The sequence below is a fragment of the Lottia gigantea genome (genome assembly GCF_000327385.1).
Source record: "Lottia gigantea unplaced genomic scaffold LOTGIsca_20, whole genome shotgun sequence".
NCBI classification, from domain to species: domain Eukaryota; kingdom Metazoa; phylum Mollusca; class Gastropoda; family Lottiidae; genus Lottia; species Lottia gigantea.
In genome coordinates this window covers 461,381-475,258 of record NW_008708401.1, presented here as the reverse complement: position 1 = coordinate 475,258, position 13,878 = coordinate 461,381, and the positions used below count along the sequence as shown (strand labels likewise).

General features: G+C 33.3%; 1 protein-coding gene across 1 annotated transcript; it reads right to left on the bottom strand.

The window, feature by feature from the left end:
• Window positions 1-3,389: 3,389 nt before the first annotated feature.
• Window positions 3,390-7,482, bottom strand: LOTGIDRAFT_115011 (hypothetical protein; the record flags this gene model as incomplete). Its single annotated transcript, XM_009053625.1, has 8 exons — window positions 3,390-3,619; window positions 4,397-4,513; window positions 4,824-5,211; window positions 5,469-5,652; window positions 5,947-6,053; window positions 6,357-6,428; window positions 6,731-6,838; window positions 7,261-7,482. Coding segments are annotated over 8 exons (1,428 nt in total), but the record flags the coding sequence as incomplete, so codon positions are not given.
• Window positions 7,483-13,878: the final 6,396 nt, after the last annotated feature.

Sequence of the window (13,878 nt, the reverse complement as noted above, 5' to 3'; positions counted from 1 at the left end):
TATTAAAAGGAACACTGGCCTACATCACAATCTTGAAGAGAACACACATTTTACTGATGACATTTTTCTTGCTGCACCTTGTATAAGGTGTTGCCAGTTATCATTAGTCCAATATGGTACAAAACAGCGCCTTAAAAACGTAAAACATCCACCCATTTCATTTCATATACAGCCCTATAAGAAGAAAGGTGGCCCTTAATTCTTACCTGATGTGAAGACAAGACTTTCTGGATTTCTGAGATTTAAAAAAATCAAAGTTATTAATTTTCAATATCACAATCTTTTCAGATAATCCTTGAATATATTATCACGTGACTAATCAATCAATATATCAGGTAATTAAAATTTGACATTTCCCTCGCCTTGTAACCCAAATTTAACACAAGTTTAATTGATTTAATTAAGTTTAAGGTCACGATCGGACCAAACAAGGTCAAGTTGGGACCAAACCTTAAGGATGCGTTAATGAAAAGGAGTTGGACATCCTACGCTTCTGAATGAGTTCTACGTTCTAGGTCAAGCTCGAACTAAAACTGTAGGATGAAGAAAACAAACGTGGAAACGAAGATCTTCAATTGAAGTAATGAATTTTAAGACACGATGTAAAACATGTAGGGTGTGTGGCAGCAACAGCCTCCCGGCGGGTACATATTGGGACATAGAAGGGGAGGGGGGGGGGGGGGGGGTGAGCGTCTGAGAGGGTACTCCCTCGATAAAATTTTGAAATTGGTATTGTTTTGATTATTCCGACACATGTTTGGAGGCTTAACGTATAAAAATCATATTCTTCATATATTATAAAATGTAGTGGGGATACAATTGGGGCTACAAACCATTTTCCTAGTGGGGTAAATGCCCCCTCTCTCTCCATCCCCACTGGGTGAGTGGCATCAGGTGTTCGGCTCACTCTCAATCCCTGTCTTTCTTTTTTAAATAAAGACCTCCAATTCCCGCTGAACAAGGTATTGAGCCACATGTAATGGTGTTGTATCTATCAGGCTGTTCAGGTGTTAGCTAATCATCCAATTGATTAATTATATTATTGTCATAGAAACATGTTTAAAATGATAATAATAAGCTTCCATTGTTAATTATCATTCTTCACTACATCGTGACATTCCTTGTTACTATAGAAACACATTCAAAATAATAGAAATCTATAATTTCAACGGAATATCGGATGCGTTCGATGAAATGAATATGAGTTTTTACATGTTCCAGGATATTATTTGTGTGTATTTGCATTAAGTTTGTTTGGGAAAGACAGACCAGGTTGTGAATAGGCTATCATTCGTAAGAAAGGACGAGCCGAGAGTATCATCGTCGAAACGTTGTAGTTCAGAAGTGTTTTATTTCTCTAAAAAATTAGTCCACTGTCTTATGTTGTGGAATCTAAGACAATACGTTAAGAATGAGCGACTGGAACGGTAAGATACATCTATTCTATGGGGATTGGGGGATTGTACAGAGGTTTTCTAAACTTTTACTGTCTTTCAGGGACACTGGTAGCATCGATTTTCATCACATAAGGTCAAAGATTTCTATTAGAATAAGAACCACATCATACGAATTGGAAGGGTGCACCTAATAGCATACACACACAACTAGAAAACCCTTACAATCCTTTTCAGGAACACACATTTTTCAGTTTTACTATCGACTGTTTTCCAGACGTCAGAAAAGTCATTGCTGTAGCTGAAATAGCCGAATCTACATATTCTTTTGGCTAGTAAATTTCAAAATCGACTGGGATCATCAATAGGCCTACTTATTATGTTTTAAAAGATATCGTATCTCAATATATCCAGACAAAATGACAATGTCAATTAAGGAGCGCAATGTAAAGGGAATAGCTCCTAACATTTGGACTAACTAACTGTTAAAAAGGCCAATCAAAAAGCAAACTCTTAGGGGAGATAACTCATTACAAGAAAATTTGGATATGCTCACACCTGAACGACTATCCAGCATTCTCGATATAACTAATTTCAATTCTTTTTCTTTCAGAATTATTCCGACTGTACCCAAGATTATCCAAAAAACTGAGCAATGAAGAAATTAAAGGGATCAAAAAATTTATAGAAAATCAGGTCTTCAGCTCAAGCAGCAATATATTCACCAAGTTAGTATATTTAGAAACCACCAAATGTCTCGACGACAAAAAACAAGAAGAAAATATCGAAACGTTGTCTAAGCAGATTCAAGACGAGAAATTTATTGCTAAGGAATATAAACGTGAATTTGGCAAATTGTCTGAAGTGCTACGTGGTCGTGAAACAAGATTTCAAAAACATTTAAATCGAGCCGAAGACGAGATTAACCAACTTAAAGAGGAACTTGACGCCAAGAAAGTGTTGCTTGAAGAGTTAGAATTGAAATACAGCGATCAGATGGAAATTAATGACAGATTTCAGGAAAAGATAATCGAGTTGGAAACAATGTGTCTGAAATTAGTCAAAGAAAAAGACGAATCTTTGGAAATAAGTCGTCTGTCAGGCGAGATGTTAAAAATGAAATACACTATTAATAATAAGGACAAGGAAATCAAGTACCTTCGCAATAATTTTCTGCCGGCTTCAAAAATTGCATCGTGTAACGGAAAAAACTGTTTCTTTGCTAAATATTTCAATGATTGCAAGCAACAGCTTATTTCCAAATGTGAGGAGACGGCCATTTTGAATTTTCAAATTGATGATCTTAAAAGACAACTGAAAGAAAAGACAGCAGTGATAGGATCTTTAAAGGTTGCTAAAAAGACCTAGATGGGGAAGTTTAGAATTCAGATTGGAATAAGTTTTGAATTTTTCTCTGCAAGTTGCTTCTCTAAATGCAGACCTGACCTTCTTCTACGTGAACCCATGTTCAAAACTATTTATTGACCTTTGACATGATAATCTACTTGTATTCTAACCAATCAAAATCCTTGCTACAAATTGACGCATGGAATAGTGGTTTGTGTTAATGGATTGGACAAAATGTCAATTAGCAAATGTCAGTAATAGACTTAGAATTTGCACTCAAAAGCCCTCGCCAAGGCATCAGAAATGTTTCAAAGCCTAGCCATATATCTACTCATTGAGCTATTCCTCATGTGATAAATGAAAATCATAATATGACTTAATCTATCGGTATCTTGATTGGGATGGTCACTGACTGCGTTCTTCAGTTATATCAGTACACTTTATCTGTGATACCGTATAATTGCGAATATAGCGCGCGCCCAATATAATGCGCATGCCGTATTAAGGGAAAATCAACAAGTTGGTCTAACTGGTTAAATTTGAAACTGGAAGATCAGTGACACATAAAGATACAAGATAGATAAATGGAGTTTTCATTTCATTTATTGAAAGACATAGGTAATAACAGTTTCAAAAACATAATATCCATCAGGATTTTGATTGGAGTGGCTTTTGTCTCAGTTCTTGGGCACCATGAGCATATTTACAGTTCACTGCTAACTGTGGACACCCATCAGGGTGATGTTCATTAAACCAACACAGAGTAGTTTTAATAAAATCTTCTGAATTTGTCTTAGATACTTTCTTCTTTTTTGAATTTTTCTTTCCGAACAGATCATCTGATGAGAGATCTCTTAACCTTACTATTCCTCCAGTTACTGAAATATTAAAAAAATATTTAACATCAAAATAACTTGCTACATGAAAAGAATTGGAGTTCAAGTGTATGCGAAAAAGAGAGCTTGCTATGGCATCTGCCAATATTCAATAAAGAGACCAAAATGACATTATTGGCTGCATGAAAGAAATCAGAAAATATTGTTGCGACAATAATGGCAATATCTAAAAATACTTTGAATATAATACTGATATTGTGATATTAAAAGATCGGTATAATGCGGGGTACAGTCTTCCATATTAGCACCTTCAATCATCAGAAATCAATTACAAAAATGGCAGATATTGACAAATTTTTCTTGTCACTGTCTGTAATGCACCCAAAGTTCTCTTTAAGATAAAAATTGCATAATGTGCACACAAATATACTATGTTTTATTCTTGAAGTGGCTCAACTAGATGAGCTGGGGCCAATGTACTTAAGTGTGTTGGGGCTCCCCCTGTGCTCTCCTGCATTTTGAGACCCCTCAGTAAGTCAACTTAATGGAAGATTTTCAGTCAATTTAATGTTATTTCACTCATTTATGCTGGTTGCTTAGTTATAATTGTATACCTTGGTACATTTTCTTTTTTTTCTGATGGTTGGGGCCCCATAGACTTGGTTCAACCAGTCCCTATGGTAGTTGGGCCACTGTTTCTGTGGGTTATTCCCATTGCCATCCTTGACAAACAACAGAAAGACATGAACCAAAACATCTAGATCAGTTTTACCAAGAATGTTCAATCAAATGAATCTTTGTCAAGAGAAATAAACCCACCTTGGAATATATGATTATGATTACGTAATAAAGTCTGTAGACCACCACATTCACATTTTAACTTCTGTAGTGTTTCACTTGTAAATAATTCAGCTACATTACTTAAGGGTAATGTCCCTTGAATAGAAAATAACAGAAAGGTTTAACTTTGAATAACTGACAATAAATTAATGCACTGTTTTTAAATTAAGAACCCAATTCAATTGGAAGGGCTTAAATAGAAATATCTTGACATGTTTAACACAATAATATTCAAAATTCAATCTCTTCTGTCTGAACCTTTTTGTATACCAGTCAATCAAACTATAGTGGAATATTTTACCAATACAATTTCTTCTTTAATTTTGAATATTAGAAAACTATATTAAATAATATCCTTTATTTTGGAAAAACTTTGAACCTTTGAACCTGATATAATGCCACATACCTCCTTTATTCCAACTTGTACCATGTTCAGTCTGGATAACCATACTATCTGTAGACTCTATTAAACATTGAAATACTGTTTTCACTATCATAGTTTTAATATCACTAGGCACACTCTGGCAGTTCCTTGGTATTTCTTTAGCTGAACGAGGCTGGAACGATTGAGCCCAAGGTGTTGCACCATTTTCACATGACTGTTCATCCAGCCTTATTTTCTTACTGTCACTTTCTGTTGGAGACTGGGCATTTGAATCTATTCCAGTACTGCCTTCTATAGAGTTTTTGTCTGTTGCTATGATACATCTATTGTTGATATATTCCATTCTTTTTGTATCTACCACACTTTCCTCGCTCTCTTTGTAATTTCTGGATCTTCCAACAAAACATACCTAAATAATATTAAAGTAGAGAAGTTACGAACTAAGTTCAAACTTGCGCTGCAGGCTATGAATGATAAAGAGTTTATCAAATTAAAGCCACTGTCAAGACAAATTTTCCTAACCTTCATACTGCAGGCAAAACAGGCATAAAATCCATTTCATTTCATTTAATTAACTTGAAAATTGATTAGAATAGCAAGATGTCAAAATTAATTTTATTTCATTGAAAATTGACAAGATGTTTACAGTAAATCCACGAGTCTTACCCGTTTAGTAGAAGGAATTCTGAGAGTATCCTCCTCTACATTAAATCCACAGACCTCACCAACTTGTTGAACAAAGTTTAAATAAGTCTGATATTGACTGGTGCCAGTGTCTCTCTGGTTGAATTTACAATTAAAATCAAAATGGCAGCAAGGTAGAACAAAATATTTACACTTATAAGATGATCTGAAATTAAAATGATTAATATTTTGATAAAATTCATTAAATAACTTAACAAAATAAGGAATAGGATAGGTAGTATAGGTTCTCAAGGTCCCAATCTACCATCTGATCCATGGCCAAACGTCTTAAGTATTGATTGCGACTGGATTATCTATACCCATTTAAAGATGGGTCTAACAGTACAGGGATATCAAGGATAAAGGACACTTATTCAATCAATAAATTTAGGGCTTTCCAAACCTTGACCTAGGCAAATGTTTCTTTGCATTTACATAAAAATAGAAATTTATTTTTTACCTTGCAGCCATGACAGGTATCCATGGTGTTAATTCATCACTATGGTTACCAATCAACCAATCATATTCTGGGAATAAAGTATCACTTGATGGAGTGATGGATTCAATCTAAAAATACAAACCAATCGATAAACACAAATGATTGGAAATGTATGAATTAATCAATGGAAAAGAGTAAGCATCTTGCTGATATAGGTGTATCATCACTTCTGAGTCCTTGTGTAATTGATCAGAGCTCATAATATTCTACCAATATGAGTTTCAGACACAAATTCCATATGAAGCAGCTATTTGTGCAAATTTTGGCCAAATTGTTGACTCAAGGGATATGACTCAAGTAAGCAAACTAACTGAACAGGAATACCACAGTGTGCACCAAATATCTAATATCAACATAAAATCATAACTTACTTTCAGATTTACACCAGAGCCATACCAGTCCCATATTTGTCTTTTTCTTAAATCTAATCCTACTCCTTTATGCTGTATGAAAAATATGAAACCATCATTTTAGAAAACAAGTAAACTATTATAGTTTGTTAAGTATTTGCTTCACAGACTCCTTATTGTTTCTAGAATAAAAATTTGATGTCTAGTCCCCTACAATTCAAGAAAAATTTAAAGTTGAAAATCAGGCCTTCATTGTTATCAACTCATAGTCAGATATCACCAATGTATTTATGACTGAACAGTGCTCATGTTAATAGCGTCCTCAATTATATATCTAAATATCTGTATGGTTTATGAGAAAGATAGGAAAAAGAAGTTTGATATAGCGAACTTACCCCTTCTGCAGTTAGAATATAGACTAACAGACCATTTCCACATCCCAGATCCACAAATGACTGTTTCTTTATTTCACCAGATTCATCACAGTCAGATCTCCATAATAACTAAAATATAACATCATTGGACATGAAATAATATAAGCAGAAACCTTAAATATGATACCACTACTGCATTGGAACCATGTGGGCACGGGGACATAGAATATCTGGTTATGTCTTGCTGGATTCATTAATAGTTCAGCTTTATATAGATACCAAAAGCTTTTGTCATTGTGAAAATCTAAAAATGGGTGGGTCTAAATGAACTCATGAAAACAGATATTTGATGTCTGGGCCAGAACAGGATGATATCACATCCTATATCATGTCAGAGGAACTGGTTAGGGCCATGGCCCCGTTCCACAAAAAAACAAACGCTAACTTAAGTGTTGAGTTGAGAAACACCATACTTGACAAAATTGATCCTAAAATTTTTTGTAGAACGGGACCTTGTATTGTCGGGGTAGGCAACACCCGGTGCAACTTACCAATAAATATGTAGCTATAGCAATATCCTCATACACAAATTTCTGAGGGTCAGTCCTTTCTGGCCACACCTCAACTAATTTCACACCATATTTCTGCTTTAGTTCATTATAGAGCTTGTTATATTCGTCAACTGCTACTAATTTTAATGAGGTCTGACCGATGCGTAAGCTCTTCTCTTCTGCCCATCGACATAGTTTAACCAATAAAACATCAGTTAACCACAATAAAGTCACATGACCATCTTTTACTGATCCTGCCTTCTTATAAACCTCAAGAATAATTCTGAAACAATAACAAGCATTGTATATGCATCTCTTTTCCCTCAGTCATAAATGAACCAAATGTATCCGTATTCATAAATGCCAATTAGGGCAAAAATTCATCATGGATTATGGGAGGCACGAATTTATGTCTACATAAACTGATTTTTATAAGCTAAGACCTACTTCTTCTTAGATCAACTCCATGTTGATTCATGTCATTCCTCCATTTATTGAAATAATTAAATTATCAAAACTGGGGGTAATATTCATTAAGATACTGACAAATTTCAAACTTATAGTTAACGGCTAACGCTATATCTAAGATGTTACTGGTCAATGACCAAAGCAATGACAGAGATATATTTACCTATTTGTTTGAAAAGTAAAAGTAAAGACCATTTCATCTTCAATGCTTTTGTCTATTTCCTCATTTCTGTCATTAACATTAAAACAACATATTGGTTGAAACTTGACTGTCTTCTTTTCAAAATCTATAAAATAAATTTTAGAGAACCCATGAATTAGTCAAAAACAGTGTGAATACCATTCATATTTCGGACATCTTATACATTTTCTCCCCTTATCATAACTTGTCAATAATAAACTCTGTAAAATACAGATTCCGGTTCTATAATTCTAGATAATATGAACCAATAAATTTTGTCAAAAAACACACAGAAGATCAACAGTATACTTTACTGAAAATCCTTCAGTCAAATTAATTTCACTCTTATAGTTATACTATCACTGCATTATTAACCTTTTTTGTTTCTCCTGTGACAAGCTGAGTCAAAATAGGCCCTACTTTGCATTTGGCTTCTTTCTGAACTTTAATGAAAAAGGGCAGATCTAGCTAGCCAGCCAATGATATAGATTTCTTACCAAAACAAACAAGTTCTCTTAAAGTTGGATACTTATCAAGTTGCTTAGGAATAAGGTCTCTGATCAGAACATAAACTTTGTCGTGTTGATTTAAATTAACTGTAGTCTTTAGTGGAGTTGTTTCCCTTTGATCACAATGTTTTTCAACAAGTTCATGACATTTCTCCGCAACGCATTCAGTATTTTGAATGGATTCCTCACAAATTAATACTGAACCAACTAATCTTCTATTTACAACATGTGGTTTATTGATGTAAACTGAAAGTGCATCAAAAAAACCAGAAAATGTCCCACGAGTATCCTTCTCAATTTGGCATATTCGCTGAAAATCATTAGATTTAACATTATTTTTGTTTATTTTCATATCCATAATTGCTGATTCTATCTAATCAATTGGATTTGTACCATAACTTCCCAAATTCTTCAAACGTTTGACTGAAATATTTTAAAATATTGCACAAATCTGTGTTTGTTTACATTTTAATGGGGGCTGACATCTTGGCAAATGGATTGTGGGATTAAAGGTTTTGCCTAAAAGATAAATTTCGACTACTAACAAAAATATTATTTTCACTGAAATAACAGCGATCTGTTACAAATATGTAGTTCAATTACATAAAATATAATTAGATAGGCCTAATACTTTCTATAAGACCAAACATCTTATTTGCAATCGATTACTGCTGCAAATGCTGGTAATCCAAATCAACATTTTATGCTATACCAATTGACTGCACCTGCAGAACAAGTTTCGTCCGTAAGGGACGTATAAGTGGGTATAAAAGGGTCTTAATGCAATTGACACTTGCAGCAAGTGTATTGAAGACGTTGCAGATAACCTTGCGTCTAGGAATAGACATAAATCTACACTTTTACTATATTTCTAATGCGAATGAATGGATACGATCATGGCCAGTTTTTCTCTGTGAATGACTGATTCACTGATTGCTGAATACAGACTGAGTGAGGTGAAATACAAGGAAGGGCTTACAGTGCTCCCCCTTTACAAGTTCCTCCCATAAGAAATGAAATGAAATTAATGGAGTTTTACGTCCTACTTTTCTGCACCATGTGGGCTAATGAAGACGGGCAATGCCATGCAGTGTTCAATGAGGGAAATTTTGCCAGGACAGCGGCATTAGCCTGCTCTTTTTCGATTTCCAACTGTCGAGGGATCTTTAACGTGCAGAGCACAGCTCCTCTTACCTGCATGACTGACGGGGAAATCGAGGTATTATCTCGACCTATACTGTGATTGAACCCTATCTCAAAATATAGCATTCAATTAAAGAATATAGAAAATAAGCATACCCTTAACTCTTATCATGTATTTGATCTTTTAAATATACATGTATATATGGCCCAAACATAGGTCGAGATAATACCTTCAGATTTTCAACACTTTTCCCCCATCCCCCACAATTTGCAAAATGTCAGTCTTACCAATGTCAATATGAATAATATCACTTATTTTTTAGGAAATTATCTGTTGGATATGATATGATATTACAATGTGTTTCCCAGCGTGCTGTTGTTTGGTAGAGCTGTTACCCTACTTACTCCTGGCCACCTCCCCTTTCTATGGTTCATTTTGTGGGCTTGATATCATACTAAGATTATCAATATTACTATTGCTACACTCTGTTATTATCAACTTTATACCAAAACAATGGGTCAGTATTGTTCATTTGTTTATTTATTGGTTGTTCATGTACTTTAATAAATAACTACATGCATGTGAAAATAGATTTCAAATATTTTAATCATTATGTGGAAAAGTAAGGCATAGAAAATTAGGCTAAATAGGTTGGAATTGGTTATAAGTGTTTCACTCTTTATCGAAACATGTACTCTTAGTTAGCAGGAATTGTACAAAAAATGAATTATTTTATTAAATTCTGTTATAATGCAAGATCTCTTACATGGCTTATTTTGTTTTCAGATTTTCTTATCCCTTAATTAAGATAGTACCCTTTTTTATATTTCAAAAACCTGCATCTTTTTATATCCATTCAGAATTAAATTTCATCTACTGACCTTTCTCATTTTAAATTTCAGAGATCTATACTACCTTACACTCAGATATTACTACTAGTGATATTGGTCTATTTGCCAGTTAATATCACTCCAGTATTTATACTCTGGTTCTATAGAATACTATTACTACTTACTGAGCCAGTATTAAAACTATTAGAGGTTGTTTTAGTCCAGAATTATGTGATGAGATGTAGTCAGAGAATTATTGATGAGTGGGATAGCGATGATCCTAAAACTAGGGTAAGTATAACAGGTTACTGTACTTAGTAAAAGCTGGATTTTTATCTAGGTTAAGTTTTCAAGAATAAGGTTCCTGGAGGTGATCGATTTAACTTGTGAGAAGTGCAATGATTTTTCAGTTGTATTCTTCCAAACTCGTCTTAAATAATCCAGATTTTTTAATTCAAGTCATCTGATTGGATAATATTATTAAATTTAAAATCGGTTTTAGTGATTCACCAATCAGATTACTGGAACACAAAAATCATCTGCAGTAAAGTTTTCATGAATAAAACCCTTGTGTTTGTCAGTGAAGGTCATGGTATTTGATTTTGCTGAATTTGAAAATGGGAGCAGGCAACAACTTATATCGAAATGATAATCTAATTAAAAGAATAGCCATTGTCTGGGAAACTTTTATTAGTGTGCTATATTTCAGGGTATATTGATACTGTTTTCTTCATTATGTTATGGTATTTCCTCTACCTTAGCTTGGTCTATTTATAGCGAGGGTTCTACTATACAAATATGGTAAGTGCTCACAACATGAACCTCAAAATGTCCACTGTGAAAGTTCTTGCTCTGCAACATATAATATTTAAAGGGATCGTAAAGAGGATTTCTAAATTTTTTATGTGTATCGGGGACACTGATAGCATCAATTTGTACCACTCGATTTTCGGTCAGACATCTGTGGTTCTTTAAAGGCAGCCATAGTTTTATTGGTCCTATGTCCAGATTGTCATGTAGTCTGACCTTGTTCATGATTCTGGTAGTTCAGACATCATAGGCAGGACTACAAGCATTTGTTAACAATGCTTATAAAAATACAAAATAAATCTTAAAATATGGATTGATAATGATTATAAAATGCATCATTGGTGAACATTTAGTCACAATATAGCATGGAAACATCCTGAAGTTATCTGGTGTTGAATAAATGGTCTTGGTTATATTGTATTTGTAGGTGTTTATTAATTGTTGTGATTGTTTTTGTTATGGTTCATAATATGATGGTTATAGCACCAGAAGGTAACAAAATATTCAATATTTATTGTAGTTTGATCATAATAAGGACAAGCTTGTCCCTAGGGCCATATTACCTTTAAGCTCAAATTCAAAAACTTCATGAATTAGAACTGCAATATGATAAGTACAGTGACAAGTTTTGCTCTCTTATCGGTAACAAATGTGTGATTGGGATTGTCATCTCAGTATTTCATTCAGAGAGTCTACATAGAAAATGATGTTAATTAGGTAATTGCAATATCAAGGCAAAAAAATTTATTTATAAAATCTTTAAGTTGAAGTTGAAACGTGCCATTAAACTTTGTAAATAAATCTGCAGCTCTATATTTACAGGTATATTAAGTGATGCAGCTTTCTGTAGTTTGTGTAGTGTAGCAGTTTTATATGCCATGCAGCAAGAATCTACATTCATTAAACAACCAACTCAACCTCCACGATCATGGACCAGGTACACGTAAAATGTATTGAAACTAAGAGTCACTATGACGTCGGTATGATAAGTGCTTTTAGATTTACAGCACTACTCCACTATGCTCCGCACTACTGTAAATTTATTGAGCACTATTACTACTACCCAGGGGGCGAGAACCTCTTTGATAGTGAATTGCAAGAACCAGAAACTAAAAATAGGAAAGTGCAAATTGATGCTTTCCGTATCCCGATACACATGAATTGAAACCTTTTTCACATGCTGATGTGTTTTGAAAGTTGACCAAGTGCTCATTTTTCAATTCCATCTTAATGAAGCTTTTAATTGTTGAACATTTTGATGAACATAACTGAAATTTACAGCAAACATATAATTTTACTTTTTTTCAGACATGAAACTTCGTCATTTGTTGGGTTATTTTTCAGTATTATGAGAATAAAATCAGGTAGGTGTAAATTACAAACTGCGATTTGTTTTTTTTTACATACAATGACAAAATATTTTCAGTCAAGATATTATTCTATACATCAATTGTAGATGTCCTAAATACATCAATTTAGAGCAATTTGAAAATACAATGTATTGAAAAAATCAAGACAGAAACTGAAACATGCTACTTAAAGATTCACACTATGGGATCTTTTTACAACTGATCTGTTTGAGTCTGTGTCCCTATTGAGGTCTGACAAATAGTACTTGTTTTCATATCTACGGTTCAAGTTTGGATTATTTGTTAAAAGAAGAATGCTTAGGGTCATCTATGATGGAACTGCATTCCAAATTGTTATGTACTCTACTATATTATTCTTCAATTGATGTAAGCTATTATACTATCTACAAAACCAATCAAAGCTACAAACATAAAATTTGGTATTTACAAAAATTACAATGTGTACTTTAAAACAATTAATAATTTTAGGGACTAGATTTTCATGAGGCCACAAATCCATAAATTTATGTCCCTATGAAGTAAAAACTTGCAAAACTAATTCTGTTATATTTTATAATTTTTTCAGAGTATGCTGTTCAAGCTATAAAATTTTTACAATTATTTTTCCTTACTCCGTATTTTTACGTGACTCTGGCTATTCGTTTATACAGTATTTTATTTATTGTGGATAAAGTCAATAGAAACATTCTACATGATGATGATAGCATTGAAGAAGCAGTAAGTTTGAATTTTTTTTTTAATGCACAGGGCTCGCTCAATTGATGAGATCATGGACATTCAATAAAACAAGTTAGTACATGGTTCTGAGCATGTTACATGTGTTCGAAAAAATAGTAGGTGTAAAATTTTGAATGTGATATACTTGCTTCCATGCTGTTTAATTGATGCCAGAATTAAAACAGATGGAACCACGCAGGATAGTCTTACAGGGATCAACCCTTGTTTCTTAAACTTAAACTTAAATAATTAATCAAAAATTTATGAAAAAAAGATGGTCTTCATGGGAGAAGAAAATATGGAGGACAAATATATATGATTTATATTCACATGCCATATTCTTCTTTTGCCTATGTCTAAAATACAGTATGTTATATATACACAACAGAATAGATATAAATATAATAAGTAAAAAGATGATATACACTATAATGGATAAATATGTGGGGTGGAAACGAGAATAATAAATTCACATGCCTTATGCCTTACACTAAAAATCAGAATTTATATATACTTAATAGAATAGATATAATATAATAATACATATATAATAGGTATAATAAGTAAAAAGATAATAAACACTAATACA